The following is a 19002-nucleotide window of genomic DNA, read 5'->3' as shown; positions in this document are numbered from 1 at the left end:
AGTGACACAGTAGCACAGTAGCACAGTGACACAGTAGCACAGTGACACAGTAGCACAGTAACACAGTGACACAGTAGCACAGTGACACAGTAGCACAGTGACACAGTAGCACAGTGACACAGTAGCACAGTGACACAGTAGCACATTAGCACAGTGACACAGTAGCACAGTGACACAGTGACACAGTGACACAGTAGCACAGTAACACAGTAGCACAGTAGCACAGTAGCACAGTGACACAGTAGCACATTAGCACAGTGACACAGTAACACAGTGACACAGTAGCACAGTAACACAGTAGCACAGTAGCACAGTGACACAGTAGCACATTAGCACAGTGACACAGTAGCACAGTGACACAGTAGCACAGTAACACAGTAGCACAGTAGCACAGTAGCACAGTAGCACAGTGACACAGTAGCACAGTGACACAGTGACACAGTAGCACAGTGACACAGTAGCACAGTAGCACAGTAGCACAGTGACACAGTAGCACAGTAGCACAGTAGCACAGTGACACAGTAGCACATTAGCACAGTGACACAGTAGCACAGTAACACAGTAGCACAGTAGCACAGTAGCACAGTGACACAGTAGCACATTAGCACAGTGACACAGTAGCACAGTAGCACAGTGACACAGTAGCACAGTGACACAGTAGCACAGTAACACAGTAGCACAGTGACACAGTAGCACATTAGCACAGTGACACAGTAGCACAGTAACACAGTAGCACAGTAACACAGTAGCACAGTAGCACAGTGACACAGTAGCACATTAGCACAGTGACACAGTAGCACAGTAACACAGTAGCACAGTAACACAGTAGCACAGTGACACAGTAGCACATTAGCACAGTGACACAGTAGCACAGTAACACAGTAGCACAGTAGCACAGTAGCACAGTGACACAGTAGCACATTAGCACAGTAACACAGTAGCACAGTGACACAGTAGCACATTAGCACAGTGACACAGTAGCACAGTAGCACAGTGACACAGTAGCACAGTGACACAGTAGCACAGTACTGTACACATTACAATTCATCCATTTTATTGCAAACAAAGAAACAGAATCCATGAAATTCAAACAAAACATCCACGATAAGCGCGGGTGCCTGGGATAAGCGCGGGTGCCTGGGATAAGCGCGGGTGCCTGGGATAAGCGCGGGTGCCTGGGATAAGCGCGGGTGCCTGGGATAAGCGCGGGTGCCTGGGATAAGCGCGGGTGCCTGGGATAAGCGCGGGTGCCTGGGATAAGCGCGGGTGCCTGGGGCGATTGGCCGCGTTCATGCTGCGTGGGGAACAGCAGAGAACTCAAAATCGGCGCCGAGGTGTGTTTGAATAACGGCCGCTCCATCAGTACATAGCCAACACACACATCCTTTGTCAATAAAATGGACCATTTAAAGTCAAGGAGCATCAATTGATAGTATATCAATAATTAGTATTATTGAGGTTGGGGGGTGTGTGTGAATGATTCTGGCTTGTAAGATACAGTACTGTATAAATGATCACTGATATATACAGTATATATATATATATATATATATATATATATATATATATATAGTAAGAGATATATATATGTGTGGGTGTGGGGGGGGTGTGTGTATATATGTGTATGTAATATATATATATATATATATATATATATATATATATGTGTGTATGTATATATATATATATATATATATATATATATATATGTGTGTGTGTGGGTGTGTATATATATATATATGTGTGTGGGTGTGTATATATATATATATATATATATATGTATATATATGTATATGTGTTGTGTATACACACACACACACACACACACACACACACACATATATATATATATCACACACCCATACACATGTATGTACGCACATACATACACACATATGTATGTATACATACAGTACACACACATACAGTATACAAATACAGTGTATTTGTTGTGTTTATGTCCAGCAACCAACCTTTTGTTGTTTTACAATAAATTTTCCCTATATATTTTAGTTTGCTATGTAGGACTGCGCTTTTATTCTTCTATTTCTATTGGATAGGCATATCCTAATTAGAGCTGCATCCTACAGGCACATTATCCTCCTTCATTACTTGATTTGCATTATTATTTAAAACATTTGCACATTATTTTTTAACTATAAATTCACCTATTGTGCTAGTCCTAGCGCTGATTGTATTTTTGTTTTTATATATATATATAACACACACACATACACACACACATACACACACACATACACACATACACACATACACACACTTTGAATTCCATGGTTTTACATATCAGGACATAATAACAATCACCTGTTCCTTAGCAGGTCTTAAAATTAGGTAAATACAACCTCAGATGAACAACAACACATGACATATTACACCGTGTCATGATTTATTTAACAAAAATAAAGCCAAAATGCAGAAACCATGTGTGCCCTGTAGGAGCCGCACCTCCACAGAAAATCTCTCAAGCCCACCCCCCCCCGCCTCCCCCCCCAATTTGCGCTCCCCTGGTTTAGAGAATACCAACACGTTGATTCTTCGTGTATTGCCCACCTTTTAAAAATCATTGTGAGTAATTATTACAGTTAATGGAAAGACCGAGGATACAATAACTGTTTTACTGTTGGTTGTTTGAAAGACGAATTAGAATTAATTAAGTAATTCATCAACAGGCCCAGCCAGTACCTGATGAACTAGTCAAAAAGGTTATTGGGAACAGAGCAACATTCAGCCCAATTGTCACCGTGGAACCTAGAAGAAGGAAATTCCACAAACCAATAACCATGACAATTCCCGTACCACCTCCGTCTGGAGAAGGTGTGAGCAACGGCTATAAAGGGGACACCACGCCAAGTCTGAGACTCTTGTGTAGTATTACAGGTCAGTGAATAAAATGCTCAGAGACGTACTCCCTAAATACGAGTGCTACTGTCCCGGCTTTATTCTAAAGCTTGCCGGGCTGAATGCGGGCCAACCGCGGGGCTTTTCTCCGATTTGAGTTTCCCGCGCGGCGGCCGCTTCAATAGATAAGCGCACAATTGAAAGCGCACGAGGCGCGGGAAAAACGGCCGAAAATAGCCGTGCGCCGTCCGCGGGTTAAAAATTCCCGCGGAGGCAGCCGCTTTAGATTAAAGCTGGCTGCCACTGTAGACCACTCTAAATGCCAATTCAGGTAAGTGTGCTCTGTACAAGCCTTGGATTGGTTTATATATTTTTTAACTGCTTGATTGACTGCCTTTTGGGGAAGATGACCCCTTCAGTCACTGGGCCCTGGACCTTTGTACCGGTTCTCCCCCACTATTGGCAGCCCTGGAACCAAAGGGATTGGAGTGCGGGTCTCCAAAATGGCTGATCCAAAACATTTCCTTGATCATCTGAGAACTGTTCTTTACACCATAAAATGGGCTAATATTATAGATTTTCATCTTTTACAGTTTGGATGAGCGACAATTACACTGAAGGGAATTTTTAACTACCGTACATTTATCACTGAATTGTGACTTGAGCAACATGCAGGGGAGCCTGGTTCAATTCCCGGTGTCGGCTCCTTGTGACCTTGGGCAAGTCACATTACCTCCCTGTGCCTCAGGCACCAAAACATAGATTGTAAGCTCCACGGGGCAGGGACCTGTGCCTGCAAAATGTCTCTGTAAAGCGCTACGTAAAAACTAGTAGCGCTATACAAGAACAAGTTTATTATTATTATTATTATTCCTGCATTTCTTTGCTTGAAGTTGAGAGCAAATGCAGGAACAGTGTGTTTTGTGAACTTTTACATCCACAATCAATACAATGATACAACCACTCAGCACGATTAGCTTTATTTCTAGATACAGCTGGTTGTATGAACTGGAATGTTGACAAAACAAATGTATTGATAACAACATTAAAAAAGCAATTATCACCTATCATATGAGCCAGGTGTTTGTCTATTATAATTTTAATCCCTGATATGTTGTTGGGTTCTGTAATACTTTGATTTGCTTGACGATCCTCCAGAACCAGCATAAATGGTCCTTAATAAATATGCTGTCAGGACAATTTCCACTGGACTAGTAATTAGTTCAGTTCCATTCAAATGAACGGTTTTCCAAAAGGGTTAGGACCGCTACACAACTTATTCAATAGGGGGCCATTGAGACGACCTGTGGATTGAATCTTAGAATACTAAGAATTAGTGAGTCTGGACTTTGTTCTGTTTATACAGTAGATTATAGTTATGAAACTCTGATGAATATACTTTTTTTTTAAATTTTAGGTGGAACATCCCCTGCGCAGTGGGAAGATATTACAGGAACCACTCCTTTGACATTCATTAGCGACTGCGTTTCTTTCACAACCAATGTCTCAGCCAGGTAAACATCATACATACCACTTTTGGGGAGAAAAATAAAATAGAAGCAAATGTTCTCTCTTTTTTTTCTTCTTATTTATAAAATGGCAGATTTCAGTAGACACTATTTTTGCAAAAGGCTAAGGGCCATATTTACTAAGTGCTGCTAAGCTTTATGGTACTCTGCGGCCCATTCATTTGAACTAGCTGTATGGTGCCTTTATAGCTTAGCACCACTTGGTTAATATGGATTTTCATCTATAAGAATAGAAACTCTGTTACATTATGAAAAAGATGATCTTCTAGGTTTGTTAGTAAAGGTATTTATTTATATAAGTACACCGTTTGACCACTGGCTATACTGATACGTTTTAGAAGAGAATTCCTTGTTTGGTAAATTTGACCTTTTGTTGGTTTCTTTCCAATATAGGTTTTGGCTTGGTGACTGCCATCAAACCCCAGAGACGGTTAGTTTAGCTACACAGCTTTACAGGGAACTGATTTGTGTTCCATACATGGCAAAATTTGTGGTCTTTGCCAAAATGAATGACCCCGTGGAGGCTCGACTGCGCTGCTTCTGCATGACTGATGACAAAGTGGACAAAACGCTGGAGCAGCAGGAAAATTTTGAAGAAGCTGCAAGGAGTAAAGATATAGAGGTGTGTGTCTCATTCCAGGTTCAATGTGTTCATTCATTGCTATTCAGTGGCAATGCATTGTTATATAGAATGTCTCAGTGCTCCTGGGCACTGACAGGATTACATATACTTTACATTTTGTAAAGTTGCATTCAATTTAGGGATGCCAGTGTTTTAAAGTAGGTCATGTTTCCACAAAGCATAAATAGATTTACTGTACTGTTTCTATAGTACATTGAATATATATATAATATATATGTATACATACACGTGCGTGTGTGTGTATATAAATGTATATATGAGTCACTATACAAGAGAACTCTTCCCACGAGTGCTAAGGCCCATGTCTATGAATACTGTGCTATATAAATGCACACACACCTCTATCTCTTACACATACAAATGTACAATGCAATTCTATCCCTATATACCAATAGGGACCACATAGTACCCACACACATGCACAGAAATGCAACACCCGCTTACATTTCTACACCTACCCACACCATTGTTATATATTCCCCCTCCACACACACCTTTTGTAAAGCACTGTATACACTGTGGCGCTTTATAAATGAAGATTTACACACACACACACACACACGTACGTATACACACACACATATTCGTACACCCACATACTCTAACATCACAAACATTCAGGGACCATTTAACACCTTACGTCATAAATCGCATACTGCACAGGGGGGAGGGGTAGGCTTCACCCACAGAGATAACATTCCTAGCCGTCCTGTTTGAAAGTAAATTTCTTGGCTTAATCAATTGTAACATTGTCCGAGGAAGAGATCAGTGTATCTCGAAGCAGCACAAATGTAAGCATTTACTTAGCCACAACACGGTACCAGTTGTAGAGTGGTGCATAATACCTGTTGGCTTGCAGGAGAGCTGAGGTTCTGCCGTTGTTGTTGGGGAAACAGGATAGGCTTTTGAGGTAATAGCATAGTTCCTTCTCTTGATGTCAGCGCCTCAATCTTCAGCAGAGTCCAGGAGTGCTGGAGGCAGTCCCAGCGGAAGAACTCCTTCATACTCTCTCTGAGACTGCAGACTCAGAGGCCAGAGTATAGTTGAACAGGAAAAGCCTTTATTCAGCAACCAGCATACAATATATACACCGATTACAGACTTCTCTTAGGTCCCAGATCTCTGGATGGTCTCTGGGTCAGCTTTGAGGCCTCTCCAGTTGCCTTTGCTTAGCCACAGCCACTTGATGGGGACTGCAGGTCATAGTCCCACCCCAGAGGGCGATACAACACTACTGAATCAATTTAGGGTTGCAGCTTCCCTAGTACAGAGGGGGAAGGTACAAGGTCTGAGCCCATGATTGGGCAGAACACAGACCCTGTCCCACCTCCATCCCTGTCACTCAAGGATGCCGCTAGTGTGGGGGAAAACCAAGATTGAGCCTGACACTGCGTGCACTTACCAGGACTTGCATGTCAGGGAGGGCCAGACCAAGTATATATATATATATATATATATATTAGAGAAAAAGAGAAAAGAAGCGCCCGATCCTTGTGTAAAATCAGATGAACAAAGTTTTAATATCTCATGGACAAGACAAATGCACACTTACAATTTGTCTGATAAAATAAAGCATGTTATGGGACCTGCCCATGCACCAACTGAGGACTCCTCGGTCTCTTCTTTGTGTGTGAGTGTCAGTATTGGCTCCAAAAAGGATGTTGCTGTCAGCTGCTGTCTCCAGGGGAGTAATCCTTAGTGTTTGTGAGCACTCAATCTCCACATGCAGCTGCCATTTAGCCTTTCTTCTCACACTTGAAACCGGAAAAAAATCTTCAGGCAAGTCCTTGCCTCCTCACACTGGTGCAGGGAGCTGCCCTGTCACTGTAGGCTCACAGCCAAATATCCCTACGCGTTTCTTCTGACTGCGGATTTGCATTTTCTAGTTAAGTCCCAGTGACACTCAGTGTCATTTTTACCCACTTCAATTGGCAATACCTTTTTATTGCTTTTTTTTATTTTTATTTTTATATGTTATGCACACTTCTTTTTTGCTTTTGTGTTTTTATCTAATAGTCACTTTTAGTTTTTCCTGCCAGAATACATTTAGTTATTTTCACACCACTGTTTATTGGGCATATTTGCCTGGTGCAATTTCTTGCCACATCTATCAGGGCTGCAGCAATTTAGGTGTAGTGTGTGAAGGGCGCTGTCTATATTTTCTGTCACATATATATATATATATACAGTGCTTGACAAATCACCCAAAAATCTACTCGCCGAACCAAAAAATCTACTCGCCACCTAGTCCCGCCCCTAGTCCTGCCCCCAACCCCGCCTCTAGTCCCGCCCCCAGCCACGCATTTTAAAAAAAGCCATAAATTAAATAAATTGAATAAATTCCTAGTAATTCGTTTTTGATATTAGTTTATTTATTGTATTACATTATACTACAATTAGTCCTTGGTGTGTGTGTGTGTGTGTGTGTGTGTGTGTGTGTGTGTGTGTATATCAAATCTAGAAAAAAAAAAGCCAGATGTGGATGACTAGTTTCCTGCACCCCTTAACTAGTGTCTGGATGCCCCCGCTTCACAATATTTAAAGCAGCAATCCCGTCTGGGATCTTACCTGATCCGCAGTCCCTCAAAGTCCAGGTACCCTCATTCCCGCAATGTTATACATTGGAGGGGAGGTGTTCGTTACCTGTCTTCTGGGTTAGGGGGGGTTCGATGTCTTCCGTGTGAAGCTTGAGTCAGATCTGGAAGTAAGCAGTATAGGTTATTTCAGTGTAGTATAGGGCAGTTAAGATATCCAGATCAATAGTGTGAGAGTGTGTGGGGGAGAGAGCGAGAGTGTGTGGGGGAGAGAGAGAGAGAGAGTGAGAGTGAGTGGGAGAGAGAGAGAGTGGGAGAGAGAGAGAGTGGGGGAGAGAGAGAGTGGGAGAGAGAGAGAGTGGGAGAGAGAGAGAGAGTGGGAGAGAGAGAGAGAGAGTGGGAGAGAGAGAGAGAGAGTGGGAGAGAGAGAGAGAGAGTGGGAGAGAGAGAGAGAGAGAGTGGGAGAGAGAGAGAGAGTGGGAGAGAGAGAGAGAGTGGGAGAGAGAGAGAGAGTGGGAGAGAGAGAGAGAGTGGGAGAGAGAGAGAGAGTGGGAGAGAGAGAGAGTGGGAGAGAGAGAGTGGGAGAGAGAGAGAGTGGGAGAGAGAGAGAGTGGGAGAGAGAGAGAGTGGGAGAGAGAGAGAGAGTGGGAGACAGAGAGAGAGTGGGAGAGACAGAGAGAGAGTGGGAGAGACAGAGAGAGAGTGGGAGAGACAGAGAGAGAGAGTGGGAGAGACAGAGAGAGAGAGTGGGAGAGACAGAGAGAGAGAGTGGGAGAGACAGAGAGAGAGAGTGGGAGACAGAGAGAGAGAGTGGGAGAGACAGAGAGAGAGAGTGGGAGAGACAGAGAGAGAGAGTGGGAGAGACAGAGAGAGAGAGTGGGAGAGACAGAGAGAGAGAGTGGGAGAGACAGAGAGAGAGAGTGGGAGAGACAGAGAGAGAGAGTGGGAGAGACAGAGAGAGAGAGTGGGAGAGACAGAGAGAGAGAGTGGGAGAGACAGAGAGAGAGAGTGGGAGAGACAGAGAGAGAGAGTGGGAGAGACAGAGAGAGAGAGTGGGAGAGACAGAGAGAGAGAGTGGGAGAGACAGAGAGAGAGAGTGGGAGAGACAGAGAGAGAGAGTGGGAGAGACAGAGAGAGAGAGTGGGAGAGACAGAGAGAGAGAGTGGGAGAGACAGAGAGAGAGAGTGGGAGAGACAGAGAGAGAGTGGGAGAGACAGAGAGAGAGTGGGAGAGACAGAGAGAGAGAGTGGGAGAGACAGAGAGAGAGAGTGGGAGAGACAGAGAGAGAGAGTGGGAGAGACAGAGAGAGAGAGTGGGAGAGACAGAGAGAGAGAGTGGGAGAGACAGAGAGAGAGAGTGGGAGAGACAGAGAGAGAGAGTGGGAGAGACAGAGAGAGAGAGTGGGAGAGACAGAGAGAGAGAGAGAGAGAGAGAGAGTGGGAGAGACAGAGAGAGAGAGAGAGAGAGAGAGTGGGAGAGACAGAGAGAGAGAGAGAGTGGGAGAGACAGAGAGAGAGAGAGAGTGGGAGAGACAGAGAGAGAGAGACAGAAAGAGAGAGTGGGAGAGACAGAAAGAGAGAGTGGGAGAGACAGAAAGAGAGAGTGGGAGAGACAGAAAGAGAGAGTGGGAGAGACAGAAAGAGAGAGTGGGAGAGACAGAAAGAGAGAGTGGGAGAGACAGAAAGAGAGAGTGGGAGAGACAGAAAGAGAGAGTGGGAGAGACAGAGAGAGAGAGTGGGAGAGACAGAGAGAGAGTGGGAGAGACAGAGAGACAGAGAGAGAGTGGGAGAGACAGAGAGAGAGAGTGGGAGAGACAGAGAGAGAGTGGGAGAGACAGAGAGAGAGAGTGGGAGAGAGAGAGACAGAGAGAGAGACAGATAAAGAGACGTCAAGGCGCCGTGACGTTGACGCTGCTCCGCGCTGATTGGATGTTTTCAGCCGACAGTGCTCTGAAAAACAGCTTGGCGCTCGGCTGAAAACTCCAGCGCCTCAGCACGCCTGCGGACGCTCGCGTGAGACCCCTCTCAAGGCATCCTCATTGAGTATGCAAGGGCTCAGCGCGGAGCGTCCGCACGGCTCAGCGCGGCCTGTCCTTCTATGGACACGGCCAGAGAGACAGATAGAGAGAGACAGATAGAGAGACAGACAGAGAGAGACAGACAGAGAGAGACAGACAGAGAGAGACAGACAGAGAGAGACAGACAGAGAGAGACACACAGAGAGAGACACACAGAGAGAGACACACAGAAAAAGAGAGAGACACACAGAAAAAGAGAGAGACACACAGAAAAAGAGAGAGACACACAGAAAAAGAGAGAGACACACAGAAAAAGAGAGAGACACACAGAAAAAGAGAGAGACACACAGAAAAAGAGAGACACACACAGAAAAAGAGAGACACACACAGAAAAAGAGAGACACACACAGAAAAAGAGAGACACACAAAAATGAGAGACATAGAACACACACAGAGAGAATGAGAGACAAAGACAGAGAGAGGGCGAGGGCGACACAGGGAGAGGGTGACACTCACAGACACACACTCACTCTCACAGACACGCAGAGACACACTCACGCAGACACTCACGCAGAGACACACTCATGCAGAAGACTCACAGACACACACTCACACACACAGACACACACACACAGACACACACACACACAGACACACACACACACAGACAGGCACACACACAGACACACAGACAGGCACACACACAGGCACACAGGCACACTGACAGACACACAGGCACACTCACAGACACACAGACACACTCACAGACACACAGGCACACTCACAGACACAGGCACACTCACAGACACACAGGCACACTCACAGACACACAGGCACACTCAGACACACAGGCACACTCACAGACACACAGGCACACTGACAGACACACAGGCACACAGGCACACTCACAGACACACAGGCACACTCACAGACACACAGGCACACTCACAGACACACAGGCACACTGACAGACACACACACACACAGGCACACTGACAGGCACACTCACAGACACACAGGCACACTCACAGACACACAGGCACACTGACAGACACACAGGCACACTGACAGACACACAGGCACACAGGCACACTCACAGACACACAGGCACACTCACAGACACACAGGCACACAGGCACACTCACAGACACACAGACACACAGGCACACTGACAGACACACAGGCACACTGACAGACACACAGGCACACTCACAGGCACACTCACAGACACACAGGCACACTCACACACTCACAGACACTCAGTCTGTCACTCACACACTCACCGGGTCACACGTGGCAGCAGTGGGGTCTCCGCACGGCAGTGGGCCCTCTCCAAGTCATGGGACACACAGCGCAGCACACAGACAGGCACACACACAGACACACAGACAGGCACACACACAGGCACACAGGCACACTGACAGACACACAGGCACACTCACAGACACACAGACACACTCACAGACACACAGGCACACTCACAGACACAGGCACACTCACAGACACACAGGCACACTCAGACACACAGGCACACTCACAGACACACAGGCACACTGACAGACACACAGGCACACAGGCACACTCACAGACACACAGGCACACTCACAGACACACAGGCACACTCACAGACACACAGGCACACTGACAGACACACACACACACAGGCACACTGACAGGCACACTCACAGACACACAGGCACACTCACAGACACACAGGCACACTGACAGACACACAGGCACACTGACAGACACACAGGCACACAGGCACACTCACAGACACACAGGCACACTCACAGACACACAGGCACACAGGCACACTCACAGACACACAGACACACAGGCACACTGACAGACACACAGGCACACTGACAGACACACAGGCACACTCACAGGCACACTCACAGACACACAGGCACACTCACACACTCACAGACACTCAGTCTGTCACTCACACACTCACCGGGTCACACGTGGCAGCAGTGGGGTCTCCACACGGCAGTGGGCCCTCTCCAAGTCATGGGACACACAGCGCAGCGTGGGCCTCAGCAGCAGCAGCAGGTCCCCCCAGGTCCCCCCCGAAGCGGCCGACGCCGCAGCACGCTCCCCGGACACCCCCGGGCAGCAAGCGAGGATCGGGGGCAGGTGATTAGGGGGAGATCATGGGCAGGAGGCGGACTGGCGCAGGAGGCGTGCACGGGGGAAGCTGGGTTGGCACTTCCCCCTCCGTCCCACGTGGGGAGCGGAGGGTGCGGGGGGGCTGGATCGCGCGCTTGTTTTGGGCTTCCCCCTCCGTCCCACGTGGGGAGCGGAGGGTGCGGGGGGGCTGGATCGCGCGCTTGTTTTGGGCTTCCCCCTCCGTCCCACGTGGGGAACCCTTTTAAGCAAATGCTTTTCACACAGCTTTTAAGCACAGCATGGGATTAGATGCAAAGCCAGTCAAACCGCTCACAGACAGCTGTTTCGACGGTGGAGGTTTTGTGTCGCCTTTTTCACCCACCATAACTTAAATTGTGTGTGTGTGTGTGTGTATGTGTGTGTGTATGTAATGAAGTAGCAACTTATGATTGGAAGAAACAAGTCATTACACTCATGAAAGATGATGGATCAACAATAAAAGACTGTGCAGTTAGCAAAAGAGAGAGCTGAGGTCTTCTACGTGACATTTTACAAGACCACAGATAACACAGGGCATAATCCAGCAGAGGATGAGCGAGGAGAAAGCACCAATGATATACCATGCATCTTGCAAAAGCAATACAATTCAGGAAGTATGGGAAGGCTTCCTGGGAAGATGGAATTACATCGAAAATCTTCAAAGAAGCTGGGAAAGAAATAGAGACAATCCTGGCAAAACCGTTTACAAGCTGATTGAAGAGCAGGAACATTACAGAACAATGGAGTAACGCCATAGTTACCCTCGTCCACAAGAAAGGAGACAAAGAAGACCTCATGAACTACGGACCAAGCCGCGTACTTCCAATCCTGTACCAGGCTTTCCTGAGGATAGTCATTCATTGGCTGCAACAGGCCCTGGATATTGCCCAACCAAGAGAGCAAGCAGGATTTGGAAATCAAACAAAAGTCTTTTCCATCATCACAAGGGTGAAGAAATAGTTATTTCTGCTCTTGTTTAATATGAAATACATAACATTTACAAAAATAAAGACTTTCAAGTTTTAAAAATAATCCACTTATTGTTTAAAAAAATTCTGCAAAAAAATATTCTAAATCACTTTTATTAGCAATCCGGGCCTGGGTCGCTCATGGGCAGATTTTTTTTTTTTTCCGAAGTTGCGCATGCGTAGAACGGCGCATTGTCGGTCTGCGCATGCGCACATAAAGAAAATCGCCAGTTCTGCTTTCCGGCGATTTTCACTTTGCGGCGGGTCCTTAGAACGGAACCCACCACATGACTGGGGCCCTGCTGTAGATAGCATATTTTGAGTAGAGGAGACCATTGGGGATAACATTTCTCTGTGTTATTAAAAGCACTACATGTACTCTGAGGCCCTGAGAATGTCCTTTGTGGCAGAATCCTATTAGAGTAAATATGGCCCAGGATGCAACAATTTAAAGCAACAAGCTGTCCCAAGTGCGATTTTTAGTCGGGACTCACCCACTGCATGATTTCATTGGTCTTATCTCTGGGAATCCCCCATTTCCAGGGATATGTGAAAGTTACGTGTTCTTATCTCTGCGGTTCCCATGGATAGGAGAACATTGTCCCTGGCATAATGTGTACTAGTTGCTACTCTCACTATAAACCAGTGGGAACATCGCTAGAGTGTTAACTGTTCTACTTACACTGACTCTTCAATGATGCTTCCGTCTCTGATTGGTTGGCTTGATTTCCAGAAGCTGTACCACTAAGGAAGATGAAGTCTTTATTTCAGATATCTCCAGATCACAAGCGTGTGTGTGCTGAGCTCGCACAGTTTTAAGTGAAACTTCTTTGTCTTTTGTCACTGTTTTATCACAGAAATTGTGTTTGTGATGGTGCTGTTTTTCATTAAAAATCGACACTTCCTTCTATCCCTCTCACCAACCTCTAAATTCCCCAAATTAACCAGATTCGAAACCCTCTCTACCAAAACAACCTATCAAAAGGCCTGATCTCTCAAATATATAAAGGATTAGAGTCCCCTTCAAGTCCACCCAACCATCGATATATGCAAAGATGGTCTGAGGAATTAGGCCTCTCAAAAGACTCAGAAGATTGGGCGGAGATCTGGGAGCAGGCCCCTAAAACATCAATTTGCACAACAATAAAAGAGAACATATATAAAATTCTATTTCAGTGGTACCTGACTCCCGCTAGGCTGAGCCAGATCTACCCCGGCGCAGTTGACCTGTGCTGGCGTGGATGTGGTCAAAAGGGGGACATGGCCCACATTTGGTGGTCATGTCCGGAGATTCAGAAATTCTGGACCATGATCCAGAGGCTCTTACACGAAGTTACGGGACTATCCCTACCTTTGGACCCATTGACCCTGGTGCTGAACAAACCTATCGAAGATCTCCCCCCACCAATGTCCAGACTAGTAACGGCCATATTGACGGCGGCCAGGTGTTCCATAGCAGCCACCTGGAAGCAGACCAAAGCCCCCTCTAGATCTACTGTCACCAGAAGAATCAACGAAGTTATGACGATGGAGAAATTGACCGCCTTGCTCCAAAAGAAAATACCCCAATTCCTGAATACCTGGGACCCCTGGCTAACAAAATAAACCCAACCGTACCAAGTCGCGGAGGCAGGAGTGCGCCTCTTCTCCCCACCCCCCCCTCTCCTAGGATTCCCACCCTTCCCTCCCCCTATACCCCTGTATGTCTTCTTCCCTCCCCCCCCTCTCCCCCCACCTCTATATCCCCCCCACCCAAGAAAATGGAAAAGGTTATATGGTCACTTTCAGATTGTTAAAAAGCACCACTGTCATGGGATCGTGACACCCTTGTATGTACTGCATTGCCTGATTGTGTCCAATAAAAAAATTGATACAAAAAAAAAAATCAAAACACAATTTTAGTGCCAAAACGCAAAGAAGTTTGACTTACAACGCGTGTTTTAGCTATTTGCACTTCTATATTTATAGTAACTGTGAATTTCTTGTATATGCTCATCAGTCAGTTTGTGCGTCAGTCAGTCAGTGTGTGTGCACATCAGTCAGTGTGAGTGTGTGTGTGTGCACATCAGTCAATGTGTGTGTGCGCGCGTCAGTCAGTGTGTGTGTGTGCACGTCAGTCAGTGTGTGTGTGCGCGTCAGTCAGTTTGCGCCCGGATCATAGCCCCACAGTCCAAAGAGGAGAAGATCTCTGGGGAGCCGTGGCACAGAAGTGCTGTGTGTGTGTTCCTCCTCGGTGGGAGCTGCCAACACTGACGTCACTGATGGCCTAATCTGCCAGCAGTGACTTCACTTCCTGCACTGTACTTCCATCACCGTCAAGGCAATTTACTGCCAGGGAAATGTTCATGTGGTAGGTGCCGCTAAAGAAGTTTCACTTCAAAAAAATAAATACTAATTGGGCGGGGCTGTATTATAACATTAAACAAGTCAATTCTACATCTCTTTTGAGGGACAAAAATATTCCATAATTATATCTGTTTTGACCTGAGGGTGCATGAACTCTTCAATATTACATTAGGTAATTAGTCTTTTTCTTCTTCTTCTTCTTCTTCTTCTTCTTCTTCTTCTTCTTCTTCTTCTTCTTCTTCTTCTTCATCCTTGCAGGTTCTGGAAGGAAAACCTATCCATGTTGACTGCTATGGAAATCTAGCCCCATTGACAAAAGGAGGGCAGCAGCTTATTTTTAATTTTTATGCTTTCAAGGAAAACAGACTGCCCTTTTCTGTCAAGGTAAGAAAAAGAGCTGTCTGTTATGCAATTTTACTCTAGATACAGGACTCATTTATTCTGCTCATTCATTAATCTATATTTTCTTTAATACTGTATATAAATATGTCTAAATAATATATCGAAGATAGCAAAAGTTTAAAGAAGCAGGGACTTATAATTTGGGAAAAAGCAAATTGTTGCACTCAGACTAGATGATGGATCAACAATAAAAGACCATGGACTTGTTAAGCAAGTTAAGAACACAAATAACACAGGCCTTAAAGAACAGGACAATTCTAGAACAATGGAACAATACATAGTTATCATCATCCATACATAGTGAGACCAAGAAGACCTCAAGAACTACTTCCAATCACTGGTAAGGCTATGGCCCCGCTGCACGCGCGTCTGCGAGGCTGGTGGGGAAAGCAGCCGAGTCCCCGGTCTGCAGTGAGCTACAGGGGGGTCGTAACGGGGATGCGGCCGTATTGTCACCTGGCAGGTTTGCCCTCATTGGCTGATCCACCGGGGGACGTGGCCTAGTACTCCGTCACGACTCCTGATCTCAATTTTCTTGACAGCAGGAGTTTCTGTCGGCGCAGCGTGGCAGCCCCCCCTCGCAGGGGGCCCGGCCCCATTGTGGGACGGCTCTCGTCCCTGCAGCGTCCGCCACAGCAGGCGCTGCGGTAGCTAGCGGGGACCTGGCCTAAGATTATTTACAAAGATGCTGTCAAGGATTGGACTTCGGCTGAAGTGGATCCCAGTGGCAGGAACAGCAGGGAGCGAAGTCAGGAAACAAGCAGGGGTCCGAGGCAGGCATGAGGTAGTGAAGTCAGGAAACAAGCAGGGGTCCGAGGCAGGCGGCAGGTAGCGAAGTCAGGAAACAAGCAGAGGTCGGCAACGAGGAAACTGGAACAGGATGATAGCAATAGCTAGCACAGCAGTAAACACAGGAACCTTGCAGAAGCTAAGGAACCAGTATAAACAGGCAAAGAGGAACAGGAAAGGGAGGTTTATATAGGCAGGCTGAGAGGTGGAGCACAGGTGCAGAGGTGTCAGGTATCAGAGTCTGGAATGTTCCTTAGTTTAGCAGCAGCACTCCCGGTGGGCAAGTATAGGTACTGCAGTCTAGAACCAGACATTGAGAGTGGCAGCAGTCCCGGTGGCCAAGCATGGGAACAGCAGGCTAGAGAATATGACATTACTCCCCCCTCCCAAGAGCGTTCTCCGGACGATCCTTGCTAGGCTTGTCTGGATATCTCCGGTGAAAAGCTTTGACTAGTCGCGGAGCATATACAAAATCTTTGGGTTCCCAAGATCTTTCCTCTGGGCCATAGCCCCCCCAGTGAACCAGGTACTGTAGTTTCCCTCGGTGTAACCTGGAATCCAAAATTCTCTCCACAATGAATTCCTCTTCGTTATCCACGAGGACGGGTTCAGGGGGAGGAAGTCTCCGTCCAGGAAACGGATTCTCACAGAAAGGTTTCAGCAGAGAAGAATGAAACACATGGTGTATTTTGATGGTCTCAGGAAGCTCTAATCTGAAGGACACTGGATTTATTAGTGCTGAGATGCGAAATGGCCCGATGTATTTTTGGCCCAATTTAATGGTTGGAACCTTTAGACGTAGATTTCTTGTAGAAAGCCAGACTTTATCCCCGACTTGAAATTCTGGGGAGGGTCTGCGGTGTTGGTCTGCTGCTCTTTTGTACTTTACTTGAGTCTCACGAAGTGTCTCTTTGAGGTTCTCCTGGATGTCTCGCAGAGTCTCCAGTTTCTCTGTAACTGCCGGAATGGGGCCCGAAGATGGAAAACGAGGAATAAAGGTTGGATGAAATCCATAATTTGAGAAAAAGGGGCTCTTCCGAGTTGAAGAATGATGTGAATTGTTGTATGAAAACTCAGCTAATGGTAGGAAATCAATCCAGTCATCCTGGAGATGACAAACAAAACATCGTAAGTATTGTTCCAAAGTCTGATTGGTCCTTTCTGTCTGGCCATTGGATTGTGGAATGATAGCCAGACGATAAATTTAAACGAATTCCTAGAGAGGAACAGAAGGTCCTCCAAAATTTTGAAGTGAATTGTACCCCTCTATCGGATATGATCTCATCAGGAGCCCCATGAAGCCGAAACACCTCTTTCACAATCAACTTCGCTGTCTGGTCTGCAGAAGGAAGATTCTGTGCTGCAATGAAGTGAGCCATCTTTGTAAGTCGATCCACCACTACCAGGATGGTATTATGTCCACTTGATCGGGGCAGGTCAACAATAAAATCCATTGATACTGTATGGACCCCCAAGGACGAGTTGGAACCGGAAGGGGCTGCAGTAAACCCACAGGTGATGCTCGAGGGGTCTTGGTCCTAGCACATGTCTCACAGGAGAGGACATAGTCTTTAACATCTTGTGCTAATTTAGGCCATCAAAAAGAGCGAGACAACAGTTCCTGTGTCTTGAGGACACCTGGGTGACCAGCGGGTCGGGAGTCGTGCATTAATTGGAGCACCTCTAATTTTACCTCCTTAGGGACAAACAGACGATCCTTATAGTTCCAGAGACCATCACATAGAAATAGTTCTGCTTCCGGAGGAGGGTTTTTAAGAAAAGAGTCATTTGAGTAGTCTCCCTTTATTCGTGTGAGGAGATCGGCGGAGAATGTGACGCCCAAAAAATTTCTTTTTGGAAGAATAGTTTCTTTTTGCGCTTTGTCTGAACTAGGATTAGGAAAGGACCGTGACAAGGCGTCGTCTTTTCCATTCTTGGAGCCAGGGCGGTAGGAGATGTGGAACTGAAATCTTGCAAAGAAGAGAGCCCACCTGGCTTGTCGCGCAGACAGTCTCTTTGCGGATCGAATGAATTCTAAGTTCCTGTGATCCGTAAAGACCGTAATTGGGTGATTGGCCCCCTCCAGTAGATGTCTCCACTCAGAGAATGCAGCTTTTATAGCCAAGAGTTCTTTGTTTCCGATGTCATAATTTCGTTCAGCTGTTGACATTTGGTATGAATAAAAGGCACATGGATGAAGGAGCATCTTGGGTCCAATTCTTTGTGACAGAATGGCACCAACAGCGGAGTCGGATGCATCCACTTCCAAGATGAATGGTAATTCTGTATTTGGATGGATGAGGATAGGGGCAGATGTGAAGAGTGACTTCAATTGTTCGAATGCCGCATCCGCTTTAGGAGACCATTTGAAGGGGAATTCCTTCCGTGTGAATTGGGTGATTGGGGCAATAATGCCAGAGAAATTTTTAATAAAACGTCTATAGAAATTGGCAAAACCCACAAATCTCTGAATGTCCTTTTCATTCCGAGGGATTGGCCATTCCACCACGGCTTGAATCTTGCCTGGGTCCATACTCAAACCCTCGGGAGAGATGATGTAACCGAGAAATTGCATGCTGGTTTTTTCGAATTCGCATTTTTCTAACTTGATGTATAATTTGTACTTACGGAGACTCTCAAGGACAATTCGGACATGTCTCTGATGATCCATGATGTTATCTGAGAAGACTAGGATGTCATCCAGGTATGCCACTACGAATTGGTCCAATAACTCTCGGAGGACATCACTGATTAAATGCTG

At 46.2% G+C, this 19002-nt stretch overlaps 1 protein-coding gene across 1 annotated transcript in view; it reads left to right on the top strand.

The window, feature by feature from the left end:
- The window catches only part of ANK3 (ankyrin 3), a 461946-nt gene that overhangs the window by 380200 nt on the left and 62744 nt on the right, over nt 1-19002 (top strand). Inside the window, 4 exon segments of the mRNA XM_075612960.1 lie at nt 2691-2898; nt 4277-4373; nt 4782-5010; nt 15309-15434. Of these exon segments, the coding sequence (XP_075469075.1) occupies nt 2691-2898; nt 4277-4373; nt 4782-5010; nt 15309-15434 (660 nt within the window).

The sequence above is a fragment of the Ascaphus truei genome, chromosome 8, assembly GCF_040206685.1.
Source record: "Ascaphus truei isolate aAscTru1 chromosome 8, aAscTru1.hap1, whole genome shotgun sequence".
NCBI classification, from domain to species: Eukaryota; Metazoa; Chordata; class Amphibia; order Anura; family Ascaphidae; genus Ascaphus; species Ascaphus truei.
The sequence above is the reverse complement of the archived record's forward strand: the minus strand, read 5'-3'. Positions and strand labels throughout refer to the sequence as shown.